The sequence below is a fragment of the Amblyomma americanum genome, chromosome 1 (genome assembly GCF_052857255.1).
Source record: "Amblyomma americanum isolate KBUSLIRL-KWMA chromosome 1, ASM5285725v1, whole genome shotgun sequence".
In the NCBI taxonomy this organism is placed as follows: Eukaryota; Metazoa; Arthropoda; class Arachnida; order Ixodida; family Ixodidae; genus Amblyomma; species Amblyomma americanum.
Genome location: NC_135497.1, coordinates 315,797,519 through 315,811,464, shown reverse-complemented (window position 1 = coordinate 315,811,464; position 13,946 = coordinate 315,797,519). Strand labels below are relative to the sequence as shown.

The following is a 13,946-nucleotide window of genomic DNA, read 5'->3' as shown; positions in this document are numbered from 1 at the left end:
TCCGCATCGAGGGAGCGCGAGGTCTAGCCCCCGCGGAGTTGCCGAGTCCGAAGCAAGTGAGTACAGAAGTCGCGTGGGTGGTTCGAGTTTCTGTATATATTTTCTCTACTGTCTCTTTTTCGACTCTGGGAGTAGCGGCTCCGAGAGCTGGGGCCACGGGTGCCGCTACAAGCTCGCTGGTATTGCAGCTCGGCCCCGGGCGCTCCGACACCGTCCGGTACGGTGGGCGCCGACCGCTCAGAAGCTGCTTTGGGCAGTGAACGGGGTAGGACCACCCCACAAAGCTGATGTCTCCTCGCGGCTACGTGCACGTAACCTGTTTCGGGTCTTTGCTGTGTTCACAGTCGTTGTCAGAGTGGTAGTTAGGCCTGAGGCTTTTCGGAGCTGCCTGCACCATGTGAGAAGAGAGACGACCGCCGGACTGTGTTGTTGAGCGAGGGCGCACTTTGCTGCCCGCCCGTTTTTTTGTAACCTCGCACGAACTGAGCAGTCTCGTTCAACTCAAGAAAGGGCTTTGTTCACTCGAACTTTGCGTTTGTACAGCTGCCCGACACGTTTTGCTAGTAAGGTAGGCATTGAGCCACGAGGCCCCTGCAGACGCCGTTTCCCCTCCCGTGACCTACGTTAAAGGCACGCCGAGAGCGTTTCGGCAATTTTGCAGATCCGGTGGAGCCACCCGGGCTTGCTGTCCGGTGCACATCGTCTCGCTGCCACCTGCTGCGACGGAGCGGCCTGTATCCTGTTCGCCACATCCATCCGGGGCAGCTGTGGCGAGACCAGGCAGCAGTAACCTCCGGCTGCTGCTGCCCTGGCGACTACTGCAGAATCCTGGCCTGCAATTTTCCCACCGGCCTTCTATTCGCGGGCCTGCGGACACGGTAGTCCGCGAGCCATGCGAGTCGTCCCAGCGGAGACCTTCACGCCGCCTTCGGAACACCGCGGAAGTCTGCGTGGACACTGTCGGCGTGACCTCCACTGCAAGACATGCCTCAAGGACATGAAGACAAGGAGACTCCTCCATAGCATGTACTTTCAGGCGCGTGGGTCTATTTAAGGTTGGGGTGATGTGGGGCCTGCCCTGCAGCCCCCTCTGTTTGCTTTCCCGCGAGGCACCATGCAGCAGCAGCCTCCCCTTGAGAAGGAACACATTCCCTTGTCAGTTACATTAACTGGCAAGGGAGGGTGCCAGCGTCGCTGCGCATGAGACTGCTTGAAGCCCGCGCGCGGGAGAGGGGGCATGAGGGGTCTTCGGCTGGGATCGCCGGCGCGAGCGAATGTGTCGCTCGTGGCTCCGCTCTTCCCCGGCGGGGTGAGGAAGCGGTGGGGAGACTGGCTCCCGTACTCGTCCCATCCAGGGGTGCGGAGTATCCCTTGCCCTAGCGCGGGCGGACATTCGCTCCGAACCTTTCTGGTGAGTTGGACGACCTTGATTCATTAGCGTACCTTGTTGCTAGCTGGCGTTAGTGTTGCTGTAGCAATAAATGCCTGTTTGTGTGAGCTAATGTGTCGTTCCTTTGTTCCCTCAGAGCAAGGCCCGCCGTGGTCTGCGAGCGCTAGGTAGCGTACGCGATCACGGGGTGGGGTCCGGGCGGCTTTGAACCGTGTCAGCCGAAATTAAGCGGGGAGAACGTATTTATCTCCCCAAATCAACCCCACAACGCGCACCCGCTTTTGAAGGTCAGAAAAAAAGAAATGCAATGACTTCAACTATAATGTGCTCGTACTTATTCTAATGCACATGTCATTTTAGGTGATTTTTTCCACTAGAAAGGTGCGCACTACAATTGAATAAATACGGTAGACAGTTTTCTAGTGTAACTTATGAGCACTGGCAGTTACTCACAATACGAGAACGCTTTGGCGCCTTTTCTTCCCCCCAAGTGTCAAGAGCATGCACTGCCATTAGAATTTGTTGGCAAGGTGAAAAATATGTAGTCTCTACAGCCCCCAGGCATTTATTCAGCTTGTAACAAGCACACAACTCTGCCACAATTGGTTTGTGACATATATAGCACGCATTAAGAGTCACTGTCACCAAAATAAAATTTTATTCCAGTTTGACTTTGAAACGATCATAAGGTAACGCTTGAAGGTATATTGTCTTATGGCACAAAAGGGGACAAGTAGAATCATTAACAAAAATGCAAGAAAGCTGCCCTGAAAACCTATGAGTATTTAAATTTTTTTTTGTGACCACTATATAAATTACTAAGTTCTAATAAGAAAGAGCACTTCCACTGAAAACTGAACTTTTATAAGCTATAAAAAACCAAGAATTGAAATGCAGGCATCACCACCACCAGCCACTTTCACAAGAAACAGTTTTCCACTGCCTTCCCAAAGGTGACCACGGAGTCTTTTTTTTATTTTTAACATCACGAATATGCATAGAGTGGTGGCAAAAAAGAGATGTTCCATTCTTATATCCAATTCTCCCAGCAATAAATGATCTTTTCCTGCTAAACAAACATTCCCATAGCCACAAAGAGCCAAATGATTGATTTTTACTCAGAACAATAAATAACTGGACGAAGTCCTCAGTATCCCTTTAACACTCTGCACCAGTGCCACAGCACTTTGCCCCAGAATAAGTGAGCATGGAGCAGCTAAATAAATAAATTTGTACAACCAAGACCACAACAGTAGAGACCAAGTGGCATGTTTTAAACTAATGCCTTATGGTTTGTCCAGCATCACCAAAAAGTAAACCTGGCACTGTAGCTCTCCATTTTCCTTTCTCCATTCTTTGTACCTGCTGCTGATACCTGCCACCACATAGCTCTTTAGATCACTGCTTTCCGGCACTTCAGCATAAAGTCAACGACCGATTTTTTGGACCCTCTAGGGACCGCGAAAACGACCGAAAAATCAGGCAGTCCAGAAAATCAAATTTCACCAAAAAATTTCGAACTTACTGATATTATGCTAGAGGGAGAGGTCAGTTGTGTTGCACACATTCTAAAGCTCCTAATGACTAAATTTCACTGTGCAACACGTGCACAGACGACGGGCGGCAACCGTTTTCACGAGCTCGGCCTGGATGGGCTGCCCTCGGCATGTCGCCAATGAACGCACGGGTTGGGACAAAGTCTAAACCGGAAAGCGAACACGCCGCTGCGGGAGCTGCATTGCACCTGCAGTATGATGGGCCCACAACGCGAACGCGAAGATGACGAAACAATTAAGAACCAAGAAACGGCCGAAGCAAGCGCTCCGTCGGCGTTGGCCTCCGTCATTAGGCCTAGCGACTAGAGCCAAAATCGGCATCGTATTCGGCGATATGCACTCTGCGGTGAGTTGTGTATAATGAGGGGCGCCTTGCCTGCCATCGAAACGCCAGTTATTTATGGTTTTACGATAGAAAAGTCAGGGTTGTGGTGCGTTTTGCTGCGGGTACGCTGACCTCGCTTTAAAATGCACAACCATTTCCTGCCGTGCTCGGCGTCTCCGTGAAGCCGTATGCCTCTCACGCGCTTCACTGCTACCTCTTTCCGTATTCAAAACAAAAGACTCGGCATAGATGAGTTCCGCGAACTCTGACTGCTTTTAAAAAAGTTCATGCGGCGGAAGACGTTCAAGAATCCTACGAATTCGAAACCACGCGGGCGCAATGTGCCGACTCTCGCAGAATTTCAGTCTCGCAAGAGGCCCCGTTTAAGCTTGAATTTCGTTTTATTTGATCAAGATTTCAACCTCTCCTGCAGTTTGAAGTAATGAGGTCCCACTGTACACATTATATGGTGGCTTGGGTATTGGTGACGAGAGCGAACGAGGCCCGAAAAATTGAGCAGTCATTGCAGTGCGTCCGAAATTTCAGGCGCTCTTACACATTGGCTCTATGAGCCATGTCGCGGTGCCACGAAAAAGTCCGAATAATCAAGCACGTCCGAAAAATCAGGCGTTCAAATTTTCAGTCGTCGACTGTATTTTGGCTCAAACAGACATTTTCAACCATGCAGCAATGTGCCGGAATTAAATAGAACAGATCTGCATCCCCCCATTAATCGTGTTGAAGGCAGCCGATATTGCAGCGTGTTCAAATATCTGACTTTTCCCCTTCTAATACCCTTGCTACACAGGTAGCTTCAACTGCTGTTCAACCGAACAGCAGTTCAGCTTTGCAACTGCAACTGAAAAGAACTGCAGCAGGCTACAGTTAAACAGCACTTCCTGCAAAAGTTATGAATTGTCGTCATGTCATGTGCAGCCACAAAAAATAAAAATAAACTGGTATTTTGCTATTTTAATTTCAAGCATTTTTGACTGAATTGTAATTTCTGTGAAAACTCTGAACGTTGCAAAGAGCCAAGACAATCAAGTGCTGGCAAGCTCAAGTTCAGTGCTTAATGCACTTCTTCAGATAGCACTTGATGAGTTTGCACGTTTCCAAAGCAATCAATTAATGCAAGCTGTAGATTAGGAATCACATTAAAAAGGAACACAACTTATCATGCAAACTGAGAACATATCATGGCGAGTACAGTCAAACTTCGATATATTGAACACAGATATATCGAATTATTGCGCATATCGAACACTTTCTATATCACGCGGAAAATCGCATGCATTTTTAATTTTTTATTTTGAACGGGGCCAGATGTAAAATGGATATATCGAACTCCGCTACCCCAGACCATGTGCGCTTTGTTGACAGGAGGCGAGCTTTCCCGCAACACCCTCGATGATAAGGGCAGCGCGATGGGTGTTCCCAACTGCTCCGCATGATAGTTGCACACATCAATCGCGGCGAGGACGCCATTTGAACGTAGCGGCGTCATAGGAAAACGTCAACGACACATTGCATTTGCGGCACTGACTCCTCGCGCCGCCGCTTGTGCTATGCCAGTCGACGTTATCGTGTGTGATTGGTGTGATCACTGTGATCGCTTAGGTGGTTCTTTACTCTATGGCTTAGGCCTGTCGTGGCGTTGTTGGTGTTGCCGGCGTTTAGCCACAGAGCATGTGCATTGACGACTTCATTGGCGGTGACGAGAGCACCGGAACAGTGGCGGAGTTGACAGGCGTTGAGATGCCAGCGGAAGTTACTCCTGAGCGGCCAAACCAAGACGCTGCCGAGGTTGATTCCGCAAGCGCTGATGTTGCCCCACTCCCGACTGCAACTGAGGCTGTAGCTCCTTTGGCCCTTGTAAGCCGCTACTGCGGCGCAATAGAAGGCAGCACTGGACTATCGCCTGCGGCTCATTTAGACTATGTTGAGGAGGCTTTGGTTAAGCACGTGGTTGCCAATATGAAGCAGGCTACACTGCTACAGTACTTTCAGCCAAAGAAATAAATACTTTGTTTGCAGCTTCATGTGAGTATCTATTGTGCCACGATTGGCTCATTGATTGATTTGTACTAGTTTTTCACGCATTCTCTATGTGATTTTATACATCGAATTCTGGCTGTATTGAACTATTTTGCGACCACCGCGCTGTTTGATATATCGAGGTTCGACTGTAGTCTGTAGACCACCATCTTATCGCTTGACCTATTCAACTAGGCTATCTGAGCTGAACTGAACTGTCAAAGGAAGGCGACAGGAATTTGTTCTGGAGCTTCCAAATTCAGTTGCAGTCAGCTCAAGTGTCCAAGCTGCATTTCAGCTCACGGATCATTTCGTCCACTCGTGTCATACTCAGTAACTCTACAACTCTTGTTCTTAACATCATTCATTCATTACGGTAGTTCCACAGAACTGTTCCAAGAGAAAGGAAAGTGGACTGAAAGCCTGCTCTCCATTGAAAGCTCTGCTACGTGTGCTGTACCAGCTGAATGCTCAAAGATGACAGCCTAGAGCTTAGTGTTCAATTGGATGGTGATTGACTCACACAGCATGAATGCCACGTGTCACTTGAACTGTTTTTGAAGTTGAGTGTAGAACCATGCAGAATTTGAACAACGCTCTTCAAAGTGCCAAAACACACTTACTGGAGATGTGGGCACCAGATGTCCCAATGAAGCTCGTATTGCTTGAGCTGGCAAGTCAAAAAACTCATCTCTGAAAGTAGTAAAAAAATTTTCCAGGGAAAAATATATTAGAGCTCGCACTGTGCACCACACAAATCTAGTGCGCTCTTACAACATACCTATAAAAATAGAATCCAGATGATACAAGCATGGTTGATATGAACTTATAAAATTCCCTGGCCAAGTAAGTGCAGAATTAAAATGTTCCGAGCATTCTCCTGCGCCACAACGAATGAGACACACGCGCGAGCCACTACCGTACCCTCTACACTAAGCGCTGCCCGTGCATCTTTGACGTTGAAACGCTAGTCGTGAGGCATGCACCGTAAGAACCGAGTGGCGGCGCACTGCAGAAAATAAATCAAGTCAGCTGTAGACAGATATGCGTGAACGAATTTCTGTGCTTTTGCATACAGATCTGTTTGTCCTGGAAGATAAGAATTTCAGATGACAAAAATATTTTTCATGACCATGCAAAATTCGTATCATCAAGGTTCTCCTGTATGCTGAAAACATAACGAGAGCAAAACCAAGTTCCATAACACAAAAATGCAAAAGAATTCAGCAGCACATGCTAGTCCCACATATTCACGAACCAGGAACTGCAGCCTTCTTTCAATGATTCATGCTCACTGAATTCACATCTCATTAAGAAAGCAGAGAAAAACCTGCTACAGAAGAATCTTGGTGATGCGAACCTCACGGGGGTGCAAAAAAAATTCGTATCATCCGAAATGTTGTATCATCCAAACGAACACATTAGTATGCAGAAGCACGAAAAATACATTCACGCAGATCTGTTTACGGCAGACGACATTTATTCGCTGCTGTGCGGCCACAGCTCACTACTCGTGGTGCGTACTGCATGATTAGCGATCGTGACGTCGGCGATGTGCGGGCAGCGCTTAGTGCTCGAGGATGTGGTCGTGGCTCACGCCTTCGTATTATCCATAGAGGCGAGGGAGAAAGTTTGGAGCATCTGAAATTCCACACATCGTACACAATGCACTCTGGCCGGGGAATTTCACGAATTTGTATCAACCGGTTTGTATCACGAAGATTCTACTGTATACTGCGATGACGGCCTCGAGTTAGCAGCCACAGAGCACCTCTGGTTTGCAAATTACCAAGTGTGCACTATTTTACTTACAATATAATGTGGATCAGTGGCATGTGCCTTGAAAAAAAAAAAAAAAGTAATAGTTGAACAATATATAGTCAATAGCGGACATATCAAACCTGGATATATCGAACTATTAGTTTTATCAAACAGTCAGGATAACCCCTTGAAAATCCTATGCAAACATATAGCACTACAGTTCACTATCATCAAACCCCCATACAGAGAAAATTCGATATATTGCTGCAAATCTTTGTACAGTTTGTTCACACTTAAAGTAACCGGCACGCAGTTTCATCAGTTTGTTTGTGGTGCGAGATGCTACCATACTTCTCGATTTATCACGACCATGCGCAACTGCTTCCACATTTTTCCAGATTATTGTTGTTGCTTCTGGTTCTCGAAGGTTGGGTTTCGTCCACTTTAGTCTTGCCAGGAATCAAGTGCTCATGAACCAGTTCTGTGTCAAATACAGGAGGTGTCTTAAGAAAAGCTAAAATCGAATGCAGTAAGAAAGATATATAATTACTCGAAAGCTAATACTGCAGAAATATACTTGGAGTTAGAAGCTTACTTTCCCCTTTACGAGGACTTGTCAGGAACTTGCAGTGTTAATGATCTGTGGCCTAGTTTCAAAAACAAAATGTTAGATTTACAGCAAAGGTTTGTTCCGTCATGGGTGCAGTCACCAAGGCGTTGGAAGAATAACCCATGGTTCAATGCCGATTTATGACGCCTTCATAACAAATGCCAAACAGCGTTTAAAAGTTATAAAAAGAATCGTAACTCCTAGACGAAAACAAACTTGGAGGAGGCAAACAATGCGCTACAGATGACTGTTGCAAAAGCTAAAAAGGGCTCCCTTGACTCTTTCTCGTCAAGGTTCAAAAAGAACCTAAAGGAATTTTGGCGATACGTTAAACGCAATGGTAAAGATAATTTAGGCATTCCATCCATAGCGCACAATGGCCACCTGATAGATGGCAGTCTTGAAAAGGCAAACTCCTTTAATGATTTTTTCAGTTCGGTATTTCTGCCCAGAACAACTTGTGACATCCCTGTTATCAACCAGTACAGCTTAATCCTATGGCGCCCATAGAAATAGATGAAAGGGCAATTACTGCATTACTTCAATGACTCGATGTGTCCAAAGCAGGAGGCCCTCATGGTTCGTCCAATGGCCTTTTAAAGATGTGCGCCGAATCTGTACCTTGTTTTTTAGCTCCCCTATTCAAGAAATCTTTGCTCACCAGCCCTCTTCCTACAGATTGGAAGATTGCCTGCGTGGTCCCTATTCATGAGACCAGGCCTCGGGAATTAGTCTCTAATTACCGTCCTATATCCTTAATAAGCAATGCCTGTAAAACTCTTGAGCACATCCTATATACGAACATAGTGAATCACCTCAGTCCCTTATTAACTCCAAATCAGCACGGCTTCCAGCAGGGAACATCCTGTGTTACACAACTAACCGAGTTTGTTCATGAGGTATGCGAAGCTTTGGATCGTTGCAGCATCATTGACTGCATATTCATTGATTTTAAAAAGGCTTTTGACGCAGTAGATCATAGTCTATAAGTCCACAAGTTGCGTTGTTTAAAAGTGAATGAGAAGGTTGTTGAATGGATTAGAGAATATTGGAGTTTAAGGTGTCAGTACGTCACAATAAATGGAGTCAAATCAAATGTAACTTCCGTCGCATCAGGCGTCCCACAAGGGTCAGTTTTGGGACCGTTGCTTTTTCTTGTGTTCATTAATGACATATCAGAGAATATTACTTCCTACATGCGACTCTTTGCTGATGACTGTGTAGTCTACAGAGAAGTGAAAAATTCCCAGAATTCACTTGCTTCGCAGGAAGACCTAAATGCATTGCACCGGTGGTGCTAACAGTAGCACATGAATATAAATTTGCAAGAAACAGTGCACATGTGTTTCACGAGGAAAAAGAATGTACCTAATTACGTCTATAACATAAACAGCCACTTATTAGAAACTGTTCTCGAATATAAGTATTTAGGTGTGCACATCACCTCAAAACTATGTTGGCATCGACATGTTGATTATGTTGCTGGGAAAGCTTGCAAAATGTTGCAGGCCTTTTTGCGCCGTAACACGAGAATGTTTCCGCAACACTCTAGGGATTTACTATTTAAAACATATATTAGGTCCACTCTAAAATATGCTTGTACTGTATGGGACCTGCCGACAAAGACCGACCGACAAAAATGAGAAAGAGTCCAGAACTTAGCGGCCCGCTATGTTTCTGGGAATTATAGTAAATGGCCACCAATGTGTGTCTGGCATAAAACAGGAATTAGAATGGGAACCCCTTGAAGTAAGAAGGCGAAAGCTAAAGCTTAAATTTTTTCATAATATACATTACAACAGGACTGCTATTCCTAGGGAGAAGTACATTTTTCATCCACACTACAGATCCGAGCGGGTTGATCATAACCAAAAAGTGCGTGAATTCAGATCAAGAACCGATTTGTTCAAGATGTCGTTTTTTCCTCACACTGTTCGAGAATGGAATACTTTGTCTTCATTTCTTGCTAATATTACTGACAATGAAGTGTTTGCATTGTCACTGTGACTGCCCTTGTAATAATTCGTTTTTGCTTTGTACAACCTACCCCCCCCCCCACTGTAATGACACTGTGGTGCAGAGGGAAAATACATAAATAAATAAATTGCTCGCTTTAAGGAGGAAGACTGCTTCTGGAGAAAAATTTATTTCTCTGCCAAACTTAATGAAATCGCACACCCTTCACCAGCTCCTCATGCTGATTTCAAAAATTTCATTACTTTTTTGATAGGTTAGTTAGTTCTCAAGCTGTAATAATTAGCCCTCCTTTGTTCACCAGAACAATAGAGAAAAAAGTAAAACATGAAAGCTCAAAAATGGCACACTGTTAGACTCCAGAAAGATAATGGAATACAATGTTGCAGAGTTTTCTAATTTTACCATCATTAGTGACTTCACAGCACAATGAAATTCATGCCACAAACTTTTACTAACATGCAATTAAGAACTACATCATTAAAAAACTTTGAGCCCTAACTGAAAAATCTGTTCCCAACATTGCATGCTCAGATCACCTAGCTACATGCTAAAAAATGAATTATAGTTCTCTCAGTTATAGATGCCGAGATATGCCACTTAGAAATTTGGTCGGACTCCAAAATTTGCATTCTGAGAAAAATGAGAAAAACAAACCTAGTGCTGTTTATTGAAGTAAAATTAAAGTTATCCATCCAGTGGCCTTGGGAAATTGCTAACAGCCACGGCTTGCTCACTAGCATTGACATGGAACTTTTTCAGCGTGCGCTGCACATTTTCTGCCGACTTGTGCAGACTTCAAACTAATAATCGTGAATGTCGCGCCGTCGAGTGGTTCGGCAGCGGTAGTCGCAGCGTCTTCGGTTCCACCCAAGAAAGCTGCCTTGCATTTCACTGCGGGAGTCGATGCGATCTGCTGCAGTTTTCCATGCGCTTTCCTTGTAATTGCTTCGACCTCGGACGGTTGCAGCATTGCGTTGTCTCACCGAACACGACCGCTGTGCCAGGTTTCTATGTCCGCGGCTGTTGCTGCGGTTAGGCCTAACCCGGTCCCCACAGGCACATTTTTTGCAGCATTTATGATGTTTATTTCTGAACATGTTGTGCAGAAAGTGCAGTTTTTGGTGTCTATTTTTGGTGCCCAAAGGATTATTTTTAGTGCCTAAATGTGCATTTTCTTGCTGCAACTGCTCAATGGAGTATCATGCCTCATTTTCAGTGCACTGACGTCCAGCTTCCTAGATTCGGGCGGTGGTATATCCACGATGCTTGCGGTTTCCGCGGAGCTCTTCTTCTTAAAGTTGCCAATGAGTGACTTTTTCCTCTTCTTTCCCAACTCTTCTTTCCGAAGGCGCACCAACGACGATACTCGGACAAGATGATTCCCGCTTGCCACAGGCGCGTCCAGCAGACGACGGGAAACATGTCAGCCAATCGGATGACACGTTTCAGTCACATGCACCGACTAGCAAATAGCAGCGCACGTTGGGACTTTTTTTGGCACCTTTTTTTTTTTCTGCAACCAATAAGCATGAAAGTGCACCAATGGTGCGAAATTGAGCACGAAAAGCTGCTCTTTGGCGGTTGGATTGAGGGGAGTATGTGCAGACACGTATTTGGAGTCAACTTTCTTTTTGGCCAGCATGAGCTACGTGCAGGACAGACTATTATGCAGCAATATATGGCAACCATCGCAAAGTTTGTCCAGGAAAGGTTGCCAGTTCCAGCAACAAAATTTTTTATTCGGGTCCAGTTTTCTGTTGTGGTCGGTTAATTCATATATTTTTCACGGTCCCGATGACTTAGAATTGACGAGATTTCATTGTACCTAATTATTTCATGATTGTTAACCTATAGGCCTACTTTACAAGTGCAGGACTGCCATGCTTTATGAAGCAAACAAAGGATTAATTTGTTGACAATTTCAAAATACATATTTTATCATACTTCAGATAATCAAAGCTGACTTTCTGTGATACCATTAGGTCAAACAACAAAATTCGACTGTACACTTGATTTCGTGCACTGCTATTTTCACCTGTAGCAACTTACCGCAATATGCGCAGCCGATGCATTGGTACCACAGCAAGACTCCCATAGTCAACATAAAGAACCTGCATGAAGATCACAATGATGTTATGATGGATATTAATGTCTCCTAAAAGTACATGTAAAACAGCCTAGCTACAACTCACCACTGAATAACCCACTTAGAGTCAAGAATACTGACGCCAAAAAGTGGATACTAATCCCACATGCACATACAAACAAAAATGAATTTTAAAAAACATGTTTTAATGACAGACTAGATGGCCCTACTTAGAGAAATGTTTCCTGGCACATAGACTCAGGTATTGATGTTTTACTTCAAATGTTTTAAATACAAGCCTTGCCAAGTTCCCTACTGGGTCAACAGCTACGTGGAGAGGCCTGCTTACAAGATTTTTCAAGAACTGAATTATGTTTTGATTTTTTACCCCTAGCACAAAACAACACAGTTAAAACTGATCAACATTACTTTTTACTTATCTAAATTATCTAAAACAGCCACATCACGACATCGCGTGGAAAAGCTGAACAGCTGAAACGCGGCCGGCAGTCGTCAAATGCGTCACAGCCAAAGAGAAACTACGCGTGAATGACATCGGCTCTTTCGTTGGCTACCGACACTCCCTGGCACCGCTGCCGTTCAGAGTGGGGGTGGCGCCTCGATTGGAACTGCGGCCCTCCTATCAACGCTTCCTTGAGCGCCGAGCGTGCATTTGAAAGTAAAAAGAAAACTTGAACTCTTGAGCTTTCCATAGAACGCTATTGCGTTATCGGGCCGCCGTCGTCGCCGCTTATCAGCAACCGCAGTGAGCAGCAACATGTTGTGGGGTGCCACTTGCTGCTTATCGATAGCCGCCATCAGCCACCCGCGCGTGGGGGTGTATGCCAGTTTTGCGCGTATGCATCTGAGCCAGGCCTGGCAACAGGCTAGCTGCAGTTAAGAGCTCATTGCATCACCCTGTTTTTAACAAAGTTTTCTGCCAGTTTAGGTGTGTAACCTGAGCAGTTGGGTATAAAAGCAACTCGATAGTCCAATCTGTGAGCTAATAGGAGTCCTGAGTCAGTTGAAACGAGTGAGTACAGGTGAGTCCTAAGTCGAAATGATGGTTTGGTTTGGTTTATAGGGGTTTAACGTCCCAAAACGACTCAGGCTATGAGAGACGCCGTAGTGAAGGGCTCCAGAAATTTCGACCACCTGGGGTTCTTTAACGTGCACTGACATCGTACAGTACACGGGCTGAGTCGAAATGAGTGAGCCCACATGAGTCGTGAGACAATATAAGCGAGTCCAGATGAGTCCTCAGTCAAAAATAAGTCAATAAGTCAGGTCAGTCGCGAGTCGAAATGAGTGATTGATTTATTGGGGTTTAACGTCCCAAAGCAACTCGGACTAAGAGGGACGCCGTAGTGAAGGGCTCCAGAAATCTAGACCACCTGGGGGTTCTTAAATGTGCACTGACATTGCACAGTACACGGGCCCCTAAAATTTCGCCTCCATCGAAATTCGACCACCGCGGCCAGGATCGAACCCGCGTCTTTCGGGTCAGCAGCCGAGCACCATAACCACTGAGCCATCACGGCGGCTCGAAATGAGTGAGTCCAAATGAGTTGTGAGTTGAAATGAGTAAGCCTAGACGAGTCATGAGTTTGAGTGGGTCGCTATGAGTGGTTGACCCTGGATGACTGGCGAGTCTAAGTGAGTCTAGGTGAGTTGTGAGCCTAAACGAGCGAGTTCATGAGGTTGAGTGAGTGAGCCCACAGGTTGACCAAAGTTTTGTGAATGAGCCTGAGTGAGCACTTGTGACTTTGCTGAGGTATGCAGGGGAGTGGAGAATAAGCACCAGGGGCATGTGAGAGGAGGGCTCTCTGCCGTGGTCAGTCGTGCCTGCCTGCTGGTGGGCACCCAGTGGATCACTTGTTCGTATCATCCACGGCCACTTCAGAAATCATTCGCATCATCCTAAAGCATAATGCATTCTGCATAACACCCTATCCTGAATTCTGAATTAATCGTAACACCTAGATTCTAATATAGAAACATTATCTACACTTTCTACTTTTCGGCCCACTGGAGTACAGTGATGTGCTGCAGCAAAAGTCTGCAAAGGTGCACATGCAACAAACGTAAGTGGCATCCGCAACATGAAGCCAACGGAGACACCCCCAAAGCCTTTAGAAGACTCATCTTAGATGCAATGTGGCTGCACACCAGAGGGTGATCTTATCCAGTGCTCAATACCAGCA

At 45.7% G+C, this 13,946-nt stretch overlaps 1 protein-coding gene across 4 annotated transcripts in view; it reads right to left on the bottom strand.

Annotated features, from left to right (window-relative positions):
* LOC144115377 (uncharacterized) overlaps nucleotides 1-13,946 on the bottom strand; it is a 106,484-nt gene that overhangs the window by 53,180 nt on the left and 39,358 nt on the right. For all 4 annotated transcript variants that reach the window (XR_013311387.1, XR_013311386.1, XM_077649741.1 and 1 more), the window contains 2 exons: nucleotides 11,706-11,767; nucleotides 5,932-6,001 (listed from right to left, as the gene is read on the bottom strand). Coding sequence is in view for 2 of the 4 variants with exons in the window: in XM_077649741.1 (XP_077505867.1) it covers nucleotides 5,932-6,001; nucleotides 11,706-11,767 (132 nt within the window). In the remaining 2 variants the exon portion in view is untranslated. The remainder of the gene's footprint in view (nucleotides 1-5,931; nucleotides 6,002-11,705; nucleotides 11,768-13,946) is intronic.